A 23,495-nucleotide genomic window follows, 5' to 3' on the forward strand; every position below is an offset into this window, starting at 1 on the left:
TTTTAACAGATAATGCCATACTACATGTGTGTGTAAATAAAATGAATGTTAACTATGGTTTGGAACAATGTGTAATGCGTTGCCATTAATTTACCATCAGGACAGTGCATTGTAAGCCAAACTTCTTGTGATCACATTGTCCATGTGAATATGCCATTATGATAGCCCATGTATATAAGTATCTTTGTGTACACACTCTCTATTAAATATATAGATTGTAGTATCAATATATATTTGATTGGGTTGGCTATGATCAAACGTTTCATGCAGAAAAGGTTAAACTCTCCTTAATAGCTATGTGCCCTTTCCCTTCTGTTGGAAGGCAGAAGTCTCTGCAGCCTTGTTAAAGTCTGTCCTGCCTCCCTCCCCCCCCAAAAAAAAAGTTTCCATGCAAAGAGTAGTATAGTGAAGTTTATTTCAAATAAAGTTATTAAAGGTAAGTATAGTTACCTTAATAGATTCCATCATTGCTGCATTTTATCATTTCTGTAGTCAGTGTTGTAGGGTCTTAGCTTTCCCTCACTGCTTTGTCTAAGCCTTTATGTTCAAAAGGAGGAAGTCTCTTGTCTGCAGAAATAGTTTCCTTTTCCTGTGGTATTCCATAGAACCATTTCAGGGTGTCAGAAAAGGTTTAAATTATTTCCTTTTTTTTTTTTTTTTTTTTAATGATGAAGTCTCACAAGATTATCTCTGCTATACAAACAGACCTGTCAAAGAGTTGAGTCCAAACCACTATGAAATTAATACATACAGCACATACTGTTGAAGGGAAAAATATTTGCATTTTCTACCTGTAGTAGAAAAGAATAGCATGAAAGATCTAAGGTAAGCAAAGCTCATCTTGTCTTCTCTAGCTGCTTCTCTGAATCTCAGTTTCTTGCCTGAGACACTGCAAAGTATGGCATTGCCAACACTTCCAACAGTATGTAATGAGGAATTTTACAGGAATAAGCAATGTTTCCCAGAAAACATATATGAAGCATGGGAAAACCTGGAGATTAATAGTTTCCAGTAAACCTTAGGGCTGTTTCTTTATTCAACAATAATTACACGTTAATATATATGATAAAACATATCCTAAATGTACTGGAGTTTGGCAGGAGTTTCCTCAATGAGGTGGGTGCTTTGGATGCCACTTTGGATCCTGCCCTTCACTTGCCTTTTCATGCTACAAGAATAATTTCTGCATATCCCCTGTTGGGTTTGATGCTTCCTTGGGAACAATGAGGCACCTTTTTTTCTAGATTACTTAATTTTTCAGTTGAATCTAGCCTCAGATGGTTAATTTTGGGATGAATCAGAACAGATTTGGAGGCAGCTGTCTTGGTTACTTAACCTGTCTTTGAAGACATTGGAAAAAATACCATGGCATCATTTCTTATGGATGAGCTCAGCTATACTAAAACAACTTCATATCTTCTCTGTCTCAATAAAACTTTTTTTTTTTTTTTTCAAATGCCAGGATCAAAAATTCATCTGAAATGAACCAAATTCTGGTACATCTGCTGCATTTTTCCCCATTTTAAAGCAGTACTTAACCCTACTGATTATAGTTCAATATTTTTTCTTTAAAGTATGTATTTGATTCTAGAAAGCTGACAGGCAGACAGATTTTTTTTTTTTTTTTAACTTACCAGATGTGTGATTAGTATCTACTTTTTTTTTTTTTTTTTTTTTTTCTTTAGGAAAGTGGGTGGGGTCAAAATGTATTTGTGTTTTACTAGGCTTCAGAGCAGAGCTAGGCACTCAGATAGTAGGCACTCAGACAGGGGTGTTTTACTGGCGCAACTGATGAAGAAAGGTTTGCATTTCATTTGAATATAAGCAGACAGCCAGATATGATTCTTTCTACCTGTAAGTAAATTGGCCCACATATTTTTATCTTGGAAGTATTGTTTTGTGCAGTAGCTGTATACTTAGCAAATGAGTGATTTAAATATTGCCATAAAAATGCCAAACAGCTTCCTCTTGTGCTGCTTAGGTGATCTGTATTTGGACTCCTTGTTTTGACTTACTTTCAAAATTACTACATGAATATGAATCTAGTATATGATGGGTTCAGCAAAACATCTACTTTTTCAGACAGGTACAGAGATACTCCCACTTGCTGTCCTTAAAATTATGTACAGGATAGACATGAATAAAAAGTTTGGTAGGACTAGAGTTGTCTTTCCTCCAGTGCAGAATTAACTCAGGAAAATATAGAAAGCCTAAACTTACACAAGTGAAAAACTAAAAACTTGTCTTTCGAAGTATTTTTAGCAGCAAACTGTACTGTTACTTTCTACTAGATAAGGTGCAAACATACCTGATCAGGAGGCATAATGTGTGTTATATTAAAGGTTTGGTTTTGATGGGTGAAGCTGATTTGCTTTATAAAAATGTACATGCTAGAAAGGGACTACAGCAATTTCAAAATTACTAGTGCTTTGAGACACATTGAATCAGAAAAACAAGCTTAAGCCAAGAAGCTTATGAAATAAAATTATAAAATGCAAATGATAAAAACTCATCTCTAACCTGTTGCTTTCATCAAGTCCTTTGATACTATTTCCCCAAGACTACAAATTAAAGGGAGGCATAACTGAAGATAGGAGGGAGATTGCACATGAATTGGCCACACAGATAATTTTACCAACCTAAAGCATTCTGTAGGGTATTTTTGGACGTAGAACACCTGCTGACAGGCTATCACGAAGGACTTCCATGTTTTCACTGTGCCTTTTAAGTTTTGTTGGGACTGTATTTCAGCTATTCAAGCAAACAGCTGTTTCACCTCACAACAGGCCAATCTTTTTCTTCTTCTTCTAGCATCCCATCTGCTTAATTGTGCACAGGCAGATTTTTTTTTTCAGGCCTCCAAGTTGGTTATAAAAATATCAGCTGCAAAATTTTAAGCTCGATATTTATAAGGCCAGCTTGAAAACCACTTTCCTAGGATTTCCACTTCTTCCACATGCTTTCCTTGCCACGGTATCTTTTCTCTTTTCAAACTGTGTGTGATAAATGTCCAATTTTGGACATCATCCTATAGGTTATCATAGCTCTGTATTAGCATTGGGATTCTTACTTGTTATTCTGTCATCAGAAAGATAATATGACACTCTTAAAAACAAGCGTTTTCCTCCTAATATAGCCATTTCCGGAAAGAAAAAGACACAAGCAGTGAAATGGGATACATTTTTGTTCCCATGTTGAATTATTTGTAGAATGGCTGAACTTTGAGATTGCAAACATCCATCAGAAATTGGAGAGAGAAAATTCTCCATGCAATTAAAGAAGGAGGTTGATTAAAGAAGGAGATTCAACAGCCTAAATTCTCATCTTGTTTGATTTAAACGTAGGTTTTAAGTTACCCACTTTAATTGATTCATGATGAGTTACGCTTCCTGATGATCAAAGCCAAATGTGTTTTGGTAGCTTATGTTTTGACATAACTCAGGAAATGTGGGCTGAAAGGTCTAGTGGGGCTGCGGGTGCCGGAAAAATCTTCCTTCGGTGGATTTAAAAGACGCAAGGTTTGACCAATTTCTCTGGAAGTTTTGGAAAAATGTTTGGTTATGTAGGAAACAGAGAAGCAGGACCTGGTAACAGTGATGGGTCCATAACTGATTTATTTTAACAGCCTTACAAAAAATTTGCTGTTAAAAATTACTGAATATTTTCTTCCATTAGCCAATATATCTTTCCTGTGTCCTTTCCAAGCAGTAAGTCTGTCATTCATATAATAGATCTTACAGGTCTTGCTGTTCTCTTCAAAAAATGGGGTCCAAAACGCAAATGCAAAATGTGATTTTCTTCTTGCTGATGTACAGCTCTCACTGATTCCATCACTGCTTAATTTTTAAATGATGAACACATCAGTGTGACCTGCTAGTATGTATGTGAATCTAACATATATAGTTGAAAATATACAATCTAACATAATAGTTGACAAATGCAGAGTGTTTTGCTTAAGAAAAGGTCCTTGTTTCAAAATTTAAGGAAACCAGAATTATTCCACTGAGTCCTGTGATTTGAGTTAGGGCATAGCAGAAAGGAAAAGAAGAAGCAGTATTGAAAACTCTGACTTCTAGAAATCTACTTTCAATTTCTTACTTGCGTTGGAAAAAGTTAGCAACTTTTTTTGCCTTAAAATGGAGGGGTGGGTGGTGTTTTAGTATTTTTTATTATTTTGACTTACGGCTTTTGAATAGAAGAGAAGAAGAGAAAGAAATAAAGGAAGGAACAGGAGGGCGTGTGCAACTCCGAGAAGCTTCTGGCAGGAAATGCAGACTTCCTGTAGCGCTGCCGTGAGCATCGCTGCGGCACCTGGCGGCAGCTCTACACATAGATATCTTCCTGTGTTGCTCACAGAAGATCAAGATGTAAGCCAGTTTAATCAAATTATTCACTTTCAAAAAAGAAAAAAGAAAAAAAAGACCTACAACCAAATAACATCATAGGCTCATTGGTAGTGAGTTATGAACTGAACTAATATTATTTCAATCTAGAGGTGAGAAAGTGTTGTGCAAGAAGCTTACCAAAGACCAGGGAGGATGTTCAATGCAGAAATCAATGCATCGATCTTTGCTTGAGCTGCTGAAACTCCAATCCATCAGGTCAAAATTTCCAGTCTGACTTCAGTTTAACTAAAGCAGGACCTACACTGAAGACCTGTGGTTCAGTTCCATATAGCTCCAGGCTGCTGTCTCTCAGCACTCCCTGACAATGTTTCTTCTCAGAACTCAAAAATTTTGAAATAGAAATCAACAGCTTACACTGCATTAATTCATGCTTTCATTAATTTCTACTAATTCTTTTTACAAGTGCTAAAGGAGTAATGTACGTTCAGAATTTCAGAGGTGAGTTTGCAGGGAACGGATGTATGAAGGCTGGTGTGTTTCCAAAGCTGGAAATTTTCTTCCTTTAGGCCTTGATTTGATCCTTAAAACACCCCGGTAGGGAGAGGTGGGAGACAGGATCTTAGTAGAACCATACTACTCCTCAGGACCCAGAAACTCAGTGCAGAATGGGCTTGTTGGGCCCACACCCTCGGTCTAACCTGAGCCTTAACTTCTAGCCTTGGTCATATTTTGTTATCTTTAATTGGTTAGACACTCCAGCCATAAAAAATCACTCACCAAATAAAGCATGTGTCCTAGGAAGCACTGAAACACAAAATTGATTATAAAAAGAAATGGGAACCTAAGACAGTCTAGGTCAAGGGACAAACACAATTCTGTCTCAAGATAATTGGGAAAGTTTGGTGAGTAGCATGTAATTATTTGTACTGAAGTTTAAACACCCCTTTTTTGAATGAAATTGTAATAGATCCCTCAAAAGTCCCTAGTACACGCAAGACTACGCTATCATGCAAAGTGCTTCCAAGGCACTCGTTCTGCTTAACACGCTGACGCTATCTCAATCCAGATGATGATGATGATGATGATGATGATGATGATGATGATGGTGATGATGATGATGATGATTATTATTATTGTTTCAGGAGCAGTGGACATTATTTTAAAGCAATGTTAATAAAACCAATATTTCCCATCTGACTTTTTGAGAGGGATTGCTCATTCCAAGCTTGTTCTTACTTAAGACATTAAGTATTATACAACAATGCTAGAGACTGTCTGTATTCAGGCAAAATTAAGCTACTATAGTATTAAGCAGCTGAGGGGCAGTTTAATACACTGTAAAACCATGCAGCAAATAAATTACATTGCTCAAATGCTTTGCCTGGTTTCTTTAAAGAAAATCGTTGGTGTCAGCTGGCTTGGGTATTTGTAATTGGTCTGTTTTGCATAGCCGTCAGTGGAAACTTTTATCAAACAGTCGATAGTGTGTTGTGATTAATGTAAGTCTGCTTGCTTCCCACACGATGGGTTCTTCACAGGATGCAGCAGTCTAAGGGAAATTGCCCCACGACTTTCATGATAAATACGCTAACCAAAACACATATGAGATAGGTCTCTTCTTCTTCCAATTGAGAACTAATTTCACCCTTATCTTTTTGACTTCTGATTTTCTCTCCTTCTTTTGTTAGTGCAAGATGTAGTAAGTGATGTACCTTTACAGAGAAAATAATTACATTTCATCATGCAGTAAGGTTACTTAATGCTTTGAGTGGTAGGGTTAACTCTCTCAGCACACTTTGCTGAAGCATTGGTAAAAGGCATTGGCAAAAATTCTTACAGGACACCAGAAGGACTATCCTATTTATTCCAAGCTAGATTAGGTCATTAGGATTAACAAGCCAAAAATACTATGAGAGAAAGACAAGAAGTGGAAGACATGGTGGGACTGTACATGTCATGATCATAAATGATCATAAATTATGATCATAAATGATCATAAATTGGAGAAGACCTTCAAGATCATCAAGTCTAACTGTTAACAAAATAAAGCAACAACATACCGAGACCTCAGGAACCTTATCTCAAAAAAGATACACTATATTAACTTTTCTGAAAATATATGATGTATATGATATTGTATTGTGTCTACTGTATTTATCTCAGGATTATCAACTTCTTGGCACATAAGTTTAAAGTGCCTATTTTGATAACATTTTAAACCTTGGCTAATTATAATAATGGCTGGAACAGAACCAAGAAAATCAGTATTAATTCAAAGAACTGAATGTATTGTGTCTCCTTTAGTAAAACTCAGAATAAGAAAAAACTTGCCATGTAAATGTGGTTTTATATCTGGCTCAAATGGTTCAAAAAATTCTGTCATCGCTAAAAGTGGACATTTCTCTGCCTCTTGTCACTGATGATGTTCCCATCCCTTTCATTGCACTGGTTAGAGCTTGCATGGGGCAGTGCAATCAGTTAGATTAGTACCAATCAGGCTGATGATGCCTTTTTTTTTTTTTTTTTTTTTTTCGGATATGGTGAGCAGGTGTAACACATAATATGTCCTCATAATAAAAAGACATAATAAGGGACACAGTGGATACATATAGCTGGTGTGGGAAGAAAGCTCTGCTCCATTTGCTGCATGCAAATTTAGTCTTAATGGTTTGCCATACACCTCACAGCAAGAGAGAACTACTAATAGAGCTAAGTAGTCCTTACTTCTGTAAACAAGCCAACAGGATCATTATAAATATGGAAAATGTTCTTGTTCACAGATCACACCATCCAGTCTGTTTTCTGCTGCTGCTGCTGCTGCACAGTGCAAAAAAGGTATATAAAATTCTTCCGCTTTTCAGCAATTAGAATGATTGAAATGTCTATACATAGTAGACTTTTAAAAGTCTATTTTCAGTAGAACTGTTAATTACACAAAAGTTCACAGAAACTTTGCCCTACACATCCCTAATATGAATGAGGGCTTATATATCCATATTTTCAGTATGACATGTATTCACAAAAATACTTATTGTTCTTCAAAATTAGAGCAATGAGAACAAAAATGAACCTGGACCCTGATACTGGCCTGGTAACCCAGTACTCTGCTTCACAACCAGAGGTTTCCTATGCATCTACTTGGAAGTGCAGGGTAAGTAACATTTTGTCAGGTTTAACACAAATTGAGGTGATGTGCCATCCAATGACTCAGTACCAAAACAAGCAGAGGAGTAACCAACTCTTGAGCGTGTAGGTTGCTTTGTTGCATAAAAATTATGAAGCTCAGGTATGTAAAGATTCATACTGATGGAAATGCAGGGTCACACTGAGGTTTCCCAAGCTCGCAAGCATGGACAAGGGCAATTTCTTCTTCAACTTTAGGGTTTGGGTGATGGAGGTGGGAAGAGTGGGTCTGTCCTGTTGGGCAGACACAATCTCACCTTGCTCAGCTGCATGTGAAAAGTCCACCTTTGTTTTGCTAGATCTAAATTGAATGAATCTGAGTTTTCAAAGCATAACTGGGAGCAAAGCTAAAACCTAGCATGATGCATAAGAAAAAGACTGTTCCTGCTCAATTGCTAAGAATGCAAGAATGTCTGCAGCACTGTCCGTATCAATTCTTCAGATAAATGGCCAAATTGCCAGACAGAGTAACTCCACTGTTTGCAATGCTGCTCTGCTAATTTACACTGAGTTCTCCCAGCATTCATATCATGTAAAAGTCACCCAAAGAGTGGGGAGGGAGACAAGGAAGATGGCTTCTCTATTATTTACTTTACTTTCCATTGTAATTTTGGCTTTGACAGCAAACTACTCAGATGTGAGTCTCACTATTTTACAAGTGACATGATGATGGTGCTTTACAATGGGAGGTAATGACCATGATTAGTTCCTTTCAGTTACTGAGATGCTATAGCAGTAGGGGAAGTAGTAGGGAAAAAAGACTAACTGTGAAAGATACCTTTTTTCCACTAGCGTAAGAGGCAATTGCGTGTAAAGAACAAGCCGTTACCTCCTCTACCTGCTGAGGCCTTGGAAGACTACACAAAAAATGTCAAAGTTATTGCACTATATGACTTTTTTGCTAGAGGACCATCTGATTTAACACTCAAGAAGTCAGAAGAATACATTATCCTTGAACAGTATGATCCCCACTGGTGGAAGGCAAGAGACCAGGATGGGTAAGAGAATTGACATCTAATTTCATTTGCTCTTTCTACACAGAAAGAAGAACCTAAAACAACCATTGTGGGGTTATCCTACAACCCTGAAGGCAGATAGGACAAGATACATGAACTTTAGGGGAGGTTTGAAAGTGTCCAGATATATATAAGGGGCACAGATTAATTGGGAAGAGTTTGGGCAGTGTCTAGTACTCCAAGAATTGGTATGGCATCTCCTGTCTAGTGGGAACGTAGAATTAAGTCCTATACTTAGTAAGTTCCTGAGCAACATAAGGACGTTTGAGGACCATATGAACCACTGGGCTCTTGAGCCTTGTGAAAATCCGGCTTTATGTGTTTCAAGTGCTTTACAATGTTGTGTGTTAAGTGTAAAGACCTCATAAAGACCACAGGTAATGGTAAGACACTTGCCTGAAACAAAACCCCTAATCCAAAATTCTTGGACATGTTAGAGAGATAGTAAACTTAATTTATTGATGTTTCCACATTTATATTTGTTTTATGTTGTTCCCCTGTCACATTTTCTTCAATGTATCCTGTAATCTGATGTTAGGAGTTGTTACAGGTTATATAAATCTGTCTCTTTTTCATTCAGAACCCTCCTTTAGGTAATTTTTCTCAACTCAGATTTGTAGTGAGAGTCCACTGGATTATTATTTTGTATATACATGCAAGCACACACTTTACATTTCTTCAAGGCAGAATTAGAAGGCTAGAAATAAAACAAGTGGCTTCTGGTTTGGAAGAAATTTTATTTTTTCTATTTTTTTTCTATTTTTTTTTCTATTTTTTTCTTTTTTTATTTTTCTATTTTTTTTTTCTATTTTTTTTCTATTTTTTCTTAACATGTTGTTCATGGCACTCTATAAGTACTTATCCCAGATGCCTTTCTCATTTCAGTAGCTCTCCAAGGCTGTGGGACAGAAAGATTTTGCCTGGGATGAATGGACTTAAGACTCTTATTCAATTCCCACACTAGGATTCAGTATCTAAAGACATAGCCAATAGTATAAATAAATTTGTCATTCAATAAAAGTAAGATGCTTACCTTAATGCTATTAATATTTTACATCTTACTATAACACTACCCTCAATATGTTTTTTCAGGAATGAAGGCCTAATTCCCAGCAACTATGTTACTGAGAACAAGAAAAGTAATTTAGAAACATACGAGTAAGTACCCTTGAAAATGATGATTGTGCTTTCTTTTCTAAAAATGGTGTAGTACATTTCAGTGCTTGACCTTTCAGTCTTTACTAGATATGAACAGGTGTTTTCCTTATTGAAAGCTCTTAGACTGAATTAACCATTTTGATTTTGATTTATCTGCTTGGAGTATGTAATGTGGAGTTAAAGGCACCAAAGACTTCAACAGCATAAACCATAATGACAGAATCCAGATGTTTCATATTTCTGTAGGTTCACTACATAATATGTCTATATTCTGATCTCTTCCTGTTGTGAACGTATAGTTAATTGACTGGAAGTTAGTTATAATCAAGTCAGTCTGGTTTCCTGGAGAGAAGAGTAAAATTCAGCAAAACTCTAGTGAAGTGAGGTCTGAAGCAGTGAGCCTGACTGTAAATTTCATCACAGTCTAGCGTAACTGCTTCCTGTTTTTTTCTTTTGTGTGACCTCATGCTTAATCACAGTGAACCAGTCAATGGGGAAAGTAGTTGTCGTATTTACAGTGGTCTAATGAAGTAATTCCAAATTAAGAGACGTTTGATATACAACAATAGTTCTGTTCAGGTTTTTTTGATGGGAAACCGTTCAACTATTAAGACTAAACCTTGCCTTCTGTGTAGCAGAGAAAACATATTTTTCTGGCTGAAGTTGAAGGAAAACTTGTCTTGTTCTTGCAGGTGGTACTGCAAAAACATCAACAGAAGCCAGGCAGAACTGCTCTTGCAACAGAAGGTAACTCTGCTTATACATAGAGTTAATGATATCTGCAAAGATTTATCAGTAATGGCATCAAGCATTTCAACAGTCAAACCCAAATCTGCTCGGCATGCAGTAAGAGCAGGTGACCTAAAACAAAGAGATGGCTTTCTGGGGGGACTGTACAGTGCAGACTGTCCACACTTCCCAGAATTTTTAGTAGTCCCAGCAAATTCTGTGTAGATTTTCCATACTGGATAAATCAAGTTACATGGAGTTTGCTGTACTTGTCTGTGGTATGACACACTGATGACTGAAATCCACATGGTAAGTAAGTTAGTAAGGTGGCAGAGCTTAACAAAACCCCTGTGTCTTCCTTACGTACAGAGCCAGGAATCCATCTATCAGTTATGAAAACATCTATCTCAGTTAAATTCATTAAGCTCAAGGACTAACACAGGGCTTGGGCAAGACAAAATAGAGAAGAACATCTCAGAACTGTTTTACAGCATTTTTTTTTTTTTTCTGGTGATTTGTATATATATATATATTTAGTAAATAAAAGACTTTTCACTACTTCACACAGAAGAGTATCCACCTAAAATATTTAGCTCCAAGAAATGGTCTGGCATTTGGTATTTTTGCTCGGTTAATTTTGCTCTGCTGTGTACCTGGCTGTCAATTCCTGTTCACTACTGCTTTATCACCCTCCCTGGTAGTCATAGGTATTCCACAGAACTTGCTGATCAGCTGCAAGTCCTATTTCAAAGGACTTTCATTTGAGCTCAAAGGCAGAAAATAACTCTACCTGGATTTCTTTTCAGTCCAAAGAAGGTGCATTTGTTGTCAGAGATTCAAGCCAGCGGGGACTCCTTACACTGTCTGTGTATTCACGGTCTAAAGGGTGAGTTGCTTTGAATGGTTATGGCTTGACTCGAAGTGTGAAGGAAAAGCTTCCCTAAAGCTCCTTGGGATAAGTGGGCAGGCTGGGTATATGGTGCACAGCAGCAGTGAAATACTGGGGGGGCTATTCAGGGGGCACTGCAGCGAATTGCAGCGCTCTGGGGAAATGCCCTCCTATGCCGAAGTGCTGGTGGTGGGCAATAGGCCTGGGGGGCAGGGTGCCAATGCCCTGCTAAGACATGCACTCATAGAAATGCTCAAATAATCTGCTGTGAAGGCTGTTCATCCCACCCACGTAACACAGGCAGTAAGACCTTACATTCATTCACATCTTGCCAATTTTTATGTCAAGTGCTGTGGCTGCCCCACCATGCTACCACAGCACAGCCCTTTGGCCACTGTATCGATCTGCTTTTCTTCTCAGCAGGCTCTGCTCAGTGTAAATTACTACCAGGCTCCTTGGTGGTCCCAATTTTTCTCCTAAAATCTCCTCTCTGTACCATCTTTCTTCAGCTGGAGGACTGTTACTGGGCTCGCTTTCCCCTCACATCTGTAGCAGTCTCCTACGGCTATCCCTCAGCCCTCCTACATCTGTTAGTGCTACAGCTGCTTCTTATGGATGCAATGATACAGGGATAAATACTTGTGCAATAAAACACACAAGACATGCTGTGGTTTAACCCAACGGGCAGATAAGCCCCACACAATCATCCATTCATTCCCTCCTACCACCCACCAAAATGGAAGGGTAAAAGAATTGTGAGCTGAGATAATCAAGACAGTTTAATGGGAAAGAAGATGAAGGGAAAATAATAATAGAAATGATAGTACTGATAAAAGAATACACAAAACAAGAGATGCACAATGCAGCTGCTCACCACCCATGGACCAATGCCCAGCCTGTCCCTGAGCACTGGCAGCCTCTCCCTGGGCCAACTCCCCCGGTTTTATTGTTTAGCATGAGGCCATATGGTATGGGACATCCCTCTGGTCCCTTTGGGTCAGCTGTTCTCATCCTAAATCCAAACACAGCAGCACACCAGCTAGTAGGAAGAAAATTAGCTCTATCCCAGCCAAAACCAGGACAATGCTACCTCCCAAAGCTGGGAAAGAGACCTACTCAGAAAGCCTTTTTTTCTTTTTTTTTTTTTCCTTTTCTTTTCTTCTTTTTTTTTTTCCTTCTTTTTCTTTTTTTTTTTTCCTTTTTTTTTTCTTTTTTTTTTTTTTTTTTTTTTTCCCCCGCTGAAACAGTATCTGAACTATGCACAGTCATTTTAATTAGGGAACTGTATCCCAAGTTTTCAGATTTTTTGTGTGCATGTTTTTCAAGTAAAATTTAATTAGGTTTATAGTATCAATTATTTTTTGCTGAAAATCATAATCGCTTGTTGATTTCAGAAGTCACAGTGGAGACATTCGGCATTATCAAATCAAAAAAAACCACTTCGAACAATATTATGTAGCAGAAAAATATCTCTTCTCATCTGTTCCTGAACTTATCCAATATCATCGACACAATGCTGCAGGTAATGGGTATAAGCTGTTAAGGTATTACTGCTGATGCTTTGAAGCTCATCAGGACTTTGAAAGATTGGAAGTGACTCTTCCACTAATCCTTTCCTTATAAAAAGAGACACAAATTTTTCTGTTGCTGATAAATTCAAGTATGCCATGATCCTTTCTGCTGGAGTTGTAGCTGCAATGTGCATATGTCATGGGAGGAATGAGCCTACCAAACTCATAGACATGAATGAAATTAATTTTAAAAAGCTGTAAGTACCTTATGTACTTACCTACTCTGTATTCTGCTGGTTCATATGTGGCTGAATGAGACTTCCATGAAATTTTATCATAATTCTTTCCTTGCCTACAACCCAGTGACTTGCATGTATAGAATTTAAGAAAAACAGGAACCATGCTATGCATCAGTAGGCAGCTTTTTATTGATTTTGGCACATATGCTCACCCCCTTCAAACAAAAAGCAGAATTAGGGAGCACAAGGACTCTCCAACACTAGCTTGCATCTTACCAGTGTCAGCCACCTTTAGTTGTTGGCTCATAGCAGCCTTTTATAATTTCTAGCATTAAAAATTGCCCTTCATCTTGGTTCTGCCTATCATTTTAATATGGTATAAAACATTTTTTTACCCTGAATGACTGGAGATAGGAAAGCACAAAGCCCCTCACACTAGCAAGGCAGGAAGAGACGGGAATGGACAGAGGCTTTCACCTGAGGGAAAGGGGTGGTAGTAAATGCATGAAACAGAAAAGGATCTGAAAGTAACATTGGAAAGAATGAACGAATGCATGCAGGGCGTCCTTGGTGAGCACAATGAGCTAGCTTTAAAAAAACAAAGACACACTTTTTAGATTAAAAATTAGGAAAGTAGAAAGGGTTGTGTTCACTGGTACTGTTGGCTCATAAATAGAGAAAAAAAGGAATGTCAGACACAAAAATATTTCTTGCAGCGGGAAACAATCCTGAAAAAGTGTACTTAAGACACTGTTTATGTTGGTGATGTAGTATTGTAGAACTCATGTAGTATTACTTAAGATCACTAACACTGTACAAGCAAGAAAGAGTGTCACTTCTGGTTGTATGGTACTATAAATACTTTTGTGGTGGTCTGAAGTTTGAAGTAGAGTAACAGTGCATTTGCACAGGAGTGCAACATATTAATAGACACATCATTTACTTAATTAAATAATAATTTTGAATATCATTTCTTCAAGATAGAAGTTGACTGATTACGTATGTTTGTACAAGCACTGGCTAGATCTCAGCTGGTATCCCAAAATGGTATTGTCATAGATCTAGTAATAAACTTAAAAACAAAAACAAAAACAAAGAGAAGCAATTACTTAGAATTTTGAAAAGAGTATTTGTATTCTGAAACAGTAACTTATCAAGCAGGCTGGAAAAGGGTAGTGTCCTCTTCCATTTCTTCACTGCAGTGAGAAGTTGTAAGAAAAATTAACATCAAGAAATAAGATATCTATATCAATTATTATTTTTTTAATTTTTTATATTTTTTGAGAAAAGGTATGATGTAGCACACTTTAAAATAGTGCAATTGGTCAACAGAATATTGGTACTTTGTTTCCTGCAGGTCTTATCACTCGTCTCCGACATCCAGTTGGATCAACTGGAGGTTCTTCACCAGCAACAGTGGGATTTAGTTACGGTAAATTTTTTATCTTTTTTTTGGTGGAGATTTAGGTTTCTGTCTAGGCAAGAATTGAGATCACATTCATCCAGCTAATAATTGTGTCAGTGAAATTTCCCAGTCGTAAGTTAATACATAAACACCTTCATAATCATGAAAATCAGACACGCATTTCCTCATAAGGTGTCAGAACTAAATGAGACGTGACTCAATTCCTGCAGTTTAGTCAGTGTGGTGCTTCTTTTACAACCACTAGTGCATTTCAGAGCCATCTGGACTTTTGTAAGCAGACTTAAATAGACACTTAATACATTTTTAAATGATATTTTATGTATTTAAATGCCTACAAAAATTGAAATTAATATTATTTATGAGGAATATTTTCTTTGTCGATTCTGCAGGATGTAGAAATAAGAGTGAAACCTTTCACATTGATAGAAAACAAGCAGTAAATACCAGTGCTGCGTACATAGATCAGGAAGCTAATATTGGGTGGTAGATAAGTACACATAAACATATATATATGTATATATATATAAAGGAATGTCCACAGGCATATATCTTTACTGTGAATGTTTTCATCAGTATCAAGGCTTAATATTTCTGGAGGGCAGAACTATTTTGGTTAATACAATGGAGGCATCCAGTAACTATTTCTGTAGCTATACTATCCCCCGGAACTGGTTTAGAGTTAAAAACATCACATATGATAATGCTAAAAAAGTTCTCAGAGGTAATCAAAACTTTGCCTTATCTTCAAGACTCAGACATTCCAGCATTATGCAGTTTGCAAAGCAGTCACATTCTACAAGCTGCAAAATAACATTCACGTCTATACACATATGTGTGAGAAATTCCAGTTATATAAAACCCATGCTAAAGCTGATGAAGGGTTGTGAAATTTCTCTGTGTGCATTATCTGCAAATAGCCAGGTGTGTCTCCTAGACTATTGTAACATGGGGTTGCTTTTATAGAGGAGTGGGAATTAAACCCATCAGAACTGACGTTTATGAAGGAGCTTGGACGCGGGCAGTTTGGAGTTGTTCAGCTGGGTAAATGGAAAGCAACCATCAAAGTTGCCATCAAAACGATCAATGAAGGTGCAATGTCTGAGGACGATTTCATTGAGGAGGCCAAAGTGATGATGTAAGTACAAAAAATATTCTGTCTGATAGTTGACATGAAGATGACTGAAAAAAAGATATAACCTAATTCAATTTAAAACAAGCAAACAAAACCACTTTGATGGGAGTAATGGACGTGCAGGACAGAAAGGTTGATGTAATGACCTAAGCAGGTGCTTGCTACACCCATCACCAGAGTCTTTCTTTAGAGTGTGTGCTGCTTTGCATGGTGGAGGTTAGTGGGTGGTAAATGTGCTGGTAGTTGCTCCTACAGCTATTCTTTCACCCATAGTTTAGTGCTTCTGGGAGCACAGGCAGAGTTCATGCCTAACTAAAGCTTCTAAGAAACTGTATTGCCATTTCTACTAATTTTTCAAATTACAGAAGTATTCAGACCTGCTTTTGGCATGGCCAGAGAAGGAGGTGGAAGCTGAGGAGAACGCTTGCAGCAGCTCGTGTCCCTGCCTGAAAACCAAATATAGTTAGATCTCTCCATTTCATATTATCCATATCAAGGTTGCATTTATCCATTATGTATTGGGGGGACTATGATGATCTTGCAGAACTTTTTGGAGGAAATTGCAGAAATGTGTTAGGTAGTGAGACAACTCTGAGGCCAGCTGAACTGAAGGATATTTAGCAAGTACTGAAAGTGCTTGCTTTTTTAGTATCATCATGAGAATGAAAAGTCTAGTCATCTGCCAAGAGCAGACGATCACCTGACTGAAATGCAATCCTGAACAGGAAACTCTCCCACCCGAAGCTGGTCCAGCTTTACGGAGTGTGCACGCGCCACAAGCCTCTCTATGTAGTGACTGAGTTCATGGAGAACGGCTGCCTGCTCAACTACCTGCGGCAGAGACGGGGGAAACTCAGCAGGGACCTGCTGTTGAGCATATGCCAGGATGTGTGTGAAGGGATGGAGTATCTGGAAAGAAATAGGTTCATTCACCGTGATTTAGTAAGTACAGTAGGTTTTCTGAGGTTCTCGGTAAATATTGGTGATATAGAACATGCCACTGAATTCTGTGGGACACTAATGTGTCCTGTAAGATTCAACAAAATCTTCCTCTATCCACATTTTGAATGCTCCCTCTGCCTTACCTTGATGCCGGGATATATGGGTGGCTTGTCTTCCCTACCTCATACACAGGGAACAAAGAGGTCACAAAAACACTTTTAAAAATTGGTAGTGAGTGTCCAAATGCCTAGCATTCAGGAAAATATCTGCATGGATAACTAAGACTCTGCATCTTAAAATTTCTTTTACTGTACATGAAAATATTGCAAGCATTCAGGCTAGTATATGCTAATGTATGTGTAATTACACAGCAGTGAAAGGCATTCACCTACTTGGAGACAGAACTTTACTTTTTGCTTGTTTTGAGCAAGACACTCATCTCCTTTTAGAATATAAACCATATGAGCTGAAACACAATTACTCTGTTGTTTTTTTTCTTAATTTTTTTTTTTTTAGCCCAGATTTCAGATATGTTTCTCTCCTTTTCCCCAGGCTGCAAGAAACTGCTTAGTCAATGCTGAGCACATCGTTAAAGTATCTGACTTCGGCATGGCAAGGTAGGAAGTACAAGTTTAGTGGGTGTCCTGTTCTCTGTTGATGGTAATGAGGACTTGGGCTAACTTCACTGCTTCCTTAGATGATTTGGGGAATCCCACTGTGCTCAATTTCTGAATTTTGATTGAAGTGATAAACACTGCTGTTTAACTCTTGTACCATAAACGGGATGTTGCATTGTTTCTCTTCTCATCAGTGACTTTAAGACAGATGAACTGAGTGTCTAGTAAATGCCAGAAGTAGCTTATGGACAGAGCAGCAGCAGGCACAGGACTACCAGAGGCTCAAAGAAGCAAGTACCCCAAATTTTCTGAGTGCCCAGGAGGACAGAAAGCCTGCAGGAAGACATGTAGCTCTTACTGACCTTTAGAGACTTCAGTAGGTGAGGCAGGAGGCAAGGAGGATGCGCAGGCAGGAAGCGTGATGTGTGCTTCTCTAGCAGGGAAGTGGTTTTTCTGCTTAATGAGAGGACCAGACAAACATGAAGAGAGAGCAAAATGCACTCCAACAACCACAGGTCAGAGAAATGTAACTCTGCCCTTCTGGACTTCCATGAGAGGGTGCACTATATTTTACAGCTGAACTGAGTGAATGACCAGTGGCTGGCCAAATAATTGGTCTCACTCCTTCTATCTTGCCCCATCACTCCTTGCAACCCCAGCACAAAATCCTTTGTTTCTTTGTCTTACTGGCTGCTTTTGGATTGAATAGGCTCATCTTTTGGATTGAAAGGCAGTGTGTAGCTCTGTGCAGTAGGTGGTGGTGATGTCCACCTTACTGCTGTAGTCATTAGATCAGTACAGCCACGTTACCTACCTTTCTGTTAATTTTTACCTTGTATTTCTTACCTAAGGATTACCACAGTAGTTCATAACTACATACTTGTTTTTTAAAAGGCTGTGCTGTGCCATGGCAGTGCCTGCTGGTTTCATTGATTGCCATAAAGGTAAAAATAGGCCTATAGGTCTAGACTCATCCAAATGCCCCGGAAAATTCAGCAAGAGACCAATGGGCTGTCAAGGTCCAATACGAAAGTAATGGACCTGAATGGGTTCCTGTTAACAAAAAGAGAAGACCTTTCCCAGGGAGACCATGGAGAGGTGATGGGAACACCCTCTAATTAGTCAAAGCTCACAAAACTGACTGGTTTTGTACTCTTATTTTTTGCGTTCATTATCCAATAACCTCTCATTGTTCTGTGCCTGCCCCAATAATAATAAAGTGAGGCAAAGAGGCAATTTCTCTCACTGTGGCCTCCTTTGAAAGGTGCTTTAGAAGTGCCTATGCATTATACCTTCTGTGACAAGTGTTGTGTAGTGTCTCTCTGTCATCTTCTCATAAAAGTAAATATGGGAAAAATGTGCACAGAGTTTGTACAGATGTAGGGCTCAGCCTTTTCAAATGTTGCCCCTAAATGCCTGTAGTAGGCACATAAACTCTTCTGATCTGATAGGTCTTAACACAGCTCCTGTAAGCTTGGGCAAAATTATACTTCAGTGCACCTTGTTGTTTGTTTGTATGTGATGAAAATTTGGTGTGCTGCTTCTGTAATAACAATGTGCCAGAAATTTCATCTGTGAAGTTGGGTGGCAGAGTCCAGTAGCTCCAGCTGTGTAAATAAGTGTAACCTTTTGCCAGTAGTTTTCATGTGCAATAAATGTTCTCTTTTAAAAAGAGACAACAATTATTTAGTGTTGCTCTTTTTCTTACCAGGGGTGTAGGGACATTTCCCAGCATACGATAAGTACAACTATCCTGTGAGTCTTACAGATGGTATTAGAACATTTTATTCTGACATATTTCTCACAAATAAATCACCCATTTAAATAGAAATCTTTTTAACTGCATAGTGTGGGTGTCTGTGTACATTTTTTTGTTAAATTAGTAATACAATTTCTTTGCTTATAAATTGAGACCGTATTTTTATGGAATTATAAACCACCTGTGGAAATGCTGCCAGAGCTGCTTGTGCTATAAGTCTCATTAAAATACATGTCATTTGCTGATATTCTTTAGGTATGTCATTGATGATGAATATATCAGCTCTTCAGGTGCCAAGTTTCCAGTCAAGTGGTCATCTCCTGAAGTCTTTCATTTCAAAAAGTACAGCAGCAAATCCGATGTCTGGTCATTTGGTGAGTGGATTAGATTAATGTGCAACATGTTGTTTTATTAAACTAATGATGTGATTGAGGAAAGTACAACTTCTTATTGATGCTGCCTATCTTAATCTTTACATGATCTTATTTTTCAAATATTGCCTATATTTTTGAGAGAGTATGATTTTTAATAGATTTTTAATCTAAAAATTGGATTTGACAGATATGTGTGTTCTTGGTAAGTAAGCATTAACCAAATGCTTATTTATCTCATTTTCGTGGACCACCATCTTAGCTGACTTAAATGGGCACAGAATTGCATCAGTTGAAACTTTTTTTGTTTTCCTGTGTTCATTCAACTCAAGTTGTCCATCAATACATGGAAAAGAAAGAGTGATTTTGGGGCTTCTCATATTGTTAAATAGCTTGTGGGTTTGTGGATCTTATTTTGTCCTAAATATTTTGGTTCACATCCAGGTGTGCTGATGTGGGAAGTCTTCACAGAAGGCAAAATGCCTTTTGAAAGTAAATCAAATTGTGAAGTTGTCCGTGAGATTTCTGAGGGAAACCGACTTTATCGACCACATTTGGCATCGCATACTGTGTACAAAGTCATGTACAGCTGCTGGCATGAGGTTTGTTGCTCTTGTTTTCTTGTGATATTACATTATTCTCCATTGCTAATGTGTATCTGAAGATAATCCTCAAAAACTGGGGCATTGAAACCTGTACTTTGTGGCATCCTCGGTATTTGTCGCTATGCTTTTCACAAGTCATGTCTAAGTTTACTGAAGCTCTGTTTCTTTTGACCATTGCATCCAATAAATACAAAGCACATAATCTATATGATAGCTCTACACCATCCCTAGTTTTGAGTATTTCAGTATAGTCTCACTTCTCTACTGCACCAAATATAATACCTTTTTCACATCTTTGTGTCATGCATAGCTCTCTAGCTTTCCTCTGAATGATAACCTTAACACATTCATATACAAAATGAGTATGCCCACTACATGTGGATTTGCCTTCCCATTTTCCAGATGTACATCAGTATGTCTGTTCACTGCTCCAGAGCCTCCCTTTCACCATGTGCACTCTGATATGGTGCTTGCATCGATGTTCTTTATCCATTTCTCCAGCAACTATTCATTTCTATATTGTTGTCAAAACATGGACTTCATCAACTTTTCCACCTGAGTAATCCCTTGAGGTCCCTCCTGCAGTGTCTACAGGAAATGAATCTTTAATTTTACATAAAAACTACTTTTTAATAATTTTTAAAGTTGGGGGATCTCATTGCTACCATTGTCTCCTTTATCCTACCTCTTCTCTCTTGCCCATCTTTTAAAGCTGTATGAAAGCTGCTAAGTAAGTTTAAGAGACTGAAACCTAAACTGCACATAGCATGGTTGCTCACTGCAAGCACCCACTGGGATGCCTGCCAGCAGAGAGAGGATGAGGTGAGGAAGAAGTCCCCTCTTTTCCTGATGTCAGCCAGGAGTTCGTTGTTCCATACTGAGCTGCAAGGTATTAAATGATACAACAGTGAACATCCTTTTTTTCTAAAGCTCAGGAAATATCTCTGAATATTAGGGTTGAACAACCACTGCAGGGAAGAAATCCACATATGGCTTCTGGCTAAAACGAAACAAAAAAACACAAAAAGAAAAAAAAAAGAAAAAAAAAAAAAGAGAAAGAAAAAAGTGTCTCTGCACATGCTGCTGCAGTTTTAGGAAGCATTCTATTAACTTCTGGCACGCTGACATGCAGAACATGATTCATTTATTTATCTATTTATTTTCTCAAGTGCTAAACTCTATCTTTTCTCCATTCTGTATTAATAAAATACAAATTAATTTTTAAGCAGTAGCCTGTATGTACCTATAACCATCTTCTGAAGTTGGGTACTTTAATTAATCAATCTGCTAATTTGGATTTATCCTCTGCTTTTTTTTTCTTTTTTTTTTCTTTTTCTTTTTCTTTTTCTTTTTTTTTTTTTTTCTTCTTTTCTTCCAGAAACCTGAAGGACGTCCTTCTTTTGAAGAATTAGTAGAGACCCTCACAGATATAACAGAAATGGGATAATCAGAGATGTTACACAGGTGTACTTACTGGAAAATCAGCAGCATTAAGCCTGCCAATGTAGTTGACACAGAAAACATCAGCCTCTTCTTATAAATGGCTCAGGATTCAAATTAGGATTAAATAAAAAAATAGGATTTATTAAAAGAATATAAAGGAATAGAGGTAAGCAAACAGCGCTGGGTGCACTGGGAGTCTCCGCTCCACCAGGACGCACACCAGTTACATCAAGCAGCTGATTTTTATGCTCCTAGACTAATACATATTCATTACTACTTCTAAACAAATAGATTATTATAATTAGCTTCTGGGGTCCAGTCCCTCCTACTGGAGCATGCGCATCAGTCTCCTCTGGGGGCCTCTAGGGGTCTTTCATGCTGAAGGCTCGTAATCTTCCTCTCCCCTTTGTACTCACTTGGCACCATACCAAGTTTATAGAACATTTTCTGCAGGTCTTGTCTCCCAGCCGTCCTTCAGCTTCTTTTTTCATCTTCTTAATCTCTTGGCCCCCTGGCCAGATACCAAAGGTCTGCATAGTATCCCATAACAGTCACTAGTTGTTATCAGTTGTTCTGAAACTCCCAGACATCAAACACAAATAGCTTTCTTATTGACACTTCACGAGTAATTAAAACATTCTTCCCCAGCCATTCACAGGGACAGTCACATCTATAGCAGTGTTAAGTTAATCTCGAAGAAGACAGGAAAAAAAAAGGCTGTAACTGTTAGAAATAGAAGTCCGGAATAACAAAAGCAAACAGGTTCATAAATTTAAGGAGTATTTTCTGAAGACTTGATAAATTGACTAGAATGAGGGGGAGACTGGGACACACTGCATCTGTGGTTCAAGAATTAAATTGCCAGTGCAGGGCCCAGAGGCAGACAGGATTCAAACAGAATTGTTCTTTATGGACACGAATTGTTAAAACATTCCTCACACTCTTACAGCTGTTTCTACTTAAATTGTGGTAGCAGCATCCTATATAGTGAAGCAGCTGTTTGGGCCTGGTATGACTTTTGCTCATTTGAGAAAGATATCTGAGGAGTCTGGTTTGGGGGCTCTCAAGGCTTCGTTTTCCTGATTAGGGAGAAAAATCTCCTGTCTGGAAAGAAGCAACCAAGCTTACTTGCCATGCAAGCCTTTTTTTTTTTTTTTTTAATTCTTTTTGTCAGAGCTACACTAATTCCCATAATAGTATTACTAAGGAGTGATTTGTTGCTTAATATGGTTCTTGCACTAGACAATACTGATTAGCAGCACCAAAAATGATGGAAGAGACTTTGATAAAGTGTCAGAGACATCATATCTAAAGGCAAGAACTTCTGTACTGCAAAGCACAGAAGAAAAGGAGCAGTGTTTCAGAGGAAACATAACTGCTGGAGCAGAACCCAGGTACTGCATGCTGTTGGGGATCAAGGCACACAGAGGGAGCAGTCACCCCTCAGTGCCTCCCAAGTGACATCTGAATAGCTGGAAGCACTGAGCATCCCTGAAGAACTTTAATCCTGCTCACAGGTAAAGGCACCTTCTCTGCTAATTCTATGTACAACAAGGAGAACAAGTAAGGATTATTTTATTCAGACCTCTCCCTGAATTTTACTTTTGTCTTCCATTCCTGTCTTGCTGCTGCATACTTGAATGCCCACACCTCCTTACTGCTCCCCTGTAAGTATCCGGAATGGTTAATAAACAATTTAAAGCTGGAACCTGGCTGTAAAAAGAAGTGCTTTGAATTAGTCTAGCTCAAACAATTTCTGTGAGACCTCACATGCACAATGTCTGTAACCCTGCTTGTAATGTTATTATTCACTTTTAATTTTAACTCTTAATTTTGGTCAATACAAGTGTATTACAGAAAAGAAAAGGCAACTGAAATAGGAGATTGTTTTATGTAGAACAGTCAGATCGCTGTAAATAAATATTTTTTAATGTGATTGTATTGTGAATTATTTATGGGTAAATATATTTCTTTTTATAGCATTTCATAGACAAAATACTTAAAACCCAGTAGATAAAGAATGATTGATGTCTGGACAACTTAGTTTTTTCATTCCCAAACTTAAACACACACACACAAAACAAAACAAAACAAAAAAAATCCCCTGCAACTGTAACAATAAAATGAAG

At 37.9% G+C, this 23,495-nt stretch overlaps 1 protein-coding gene across 1 annotated transcript; it reads left to right on the forward strand.

Annotated features, from left to right (window-relative positions):
- Positions 1–1,779: 1,779 nt before the first annotated feature.
- LOC311208814 (tyrosine-protein kinase TXK-like) lies at positions 1,780–21,370 on the forward strand (the record flags this gene model as incomplete). The annotated part of the gene is given in 16 exon segments (XM_084285772.1): positions 1,780–1,807; positions 1,810–1,854; positions 7,127–7,181; positions 7,395–7,497; positions 8,322–8,527; positions 9,638–9,703; positions 10,396–10,450; positions 11,239–11,318; positions 12,716–12,843; positions 14,429–14,503; positions 15,461–15,632; positions 16,355–16,571; positions 17,124–17,188; positions 19,203–19,321; positions 19,763–19,920; positions 21,302–21,370. Coding segments are annotated over 16 exon segments (1,629 nt in total). The 5' UTR covers positions 1,780–1,791.
- Positions 21,371–23,495: the final 2,125 nt, after the last annotated feature.

The sequence above is a fragment of the Netta rufina genome, assembly GCF_964035555.1.
Source record: "Netta rufina genome assembly, chromosome: 4".
Taxonomy (NCBI): domain Eukaryota; kingdom Metazoa; phylum Chordata; class Aves; order Anseriformes; family Anatidae; genus Netta; species Netta rufina.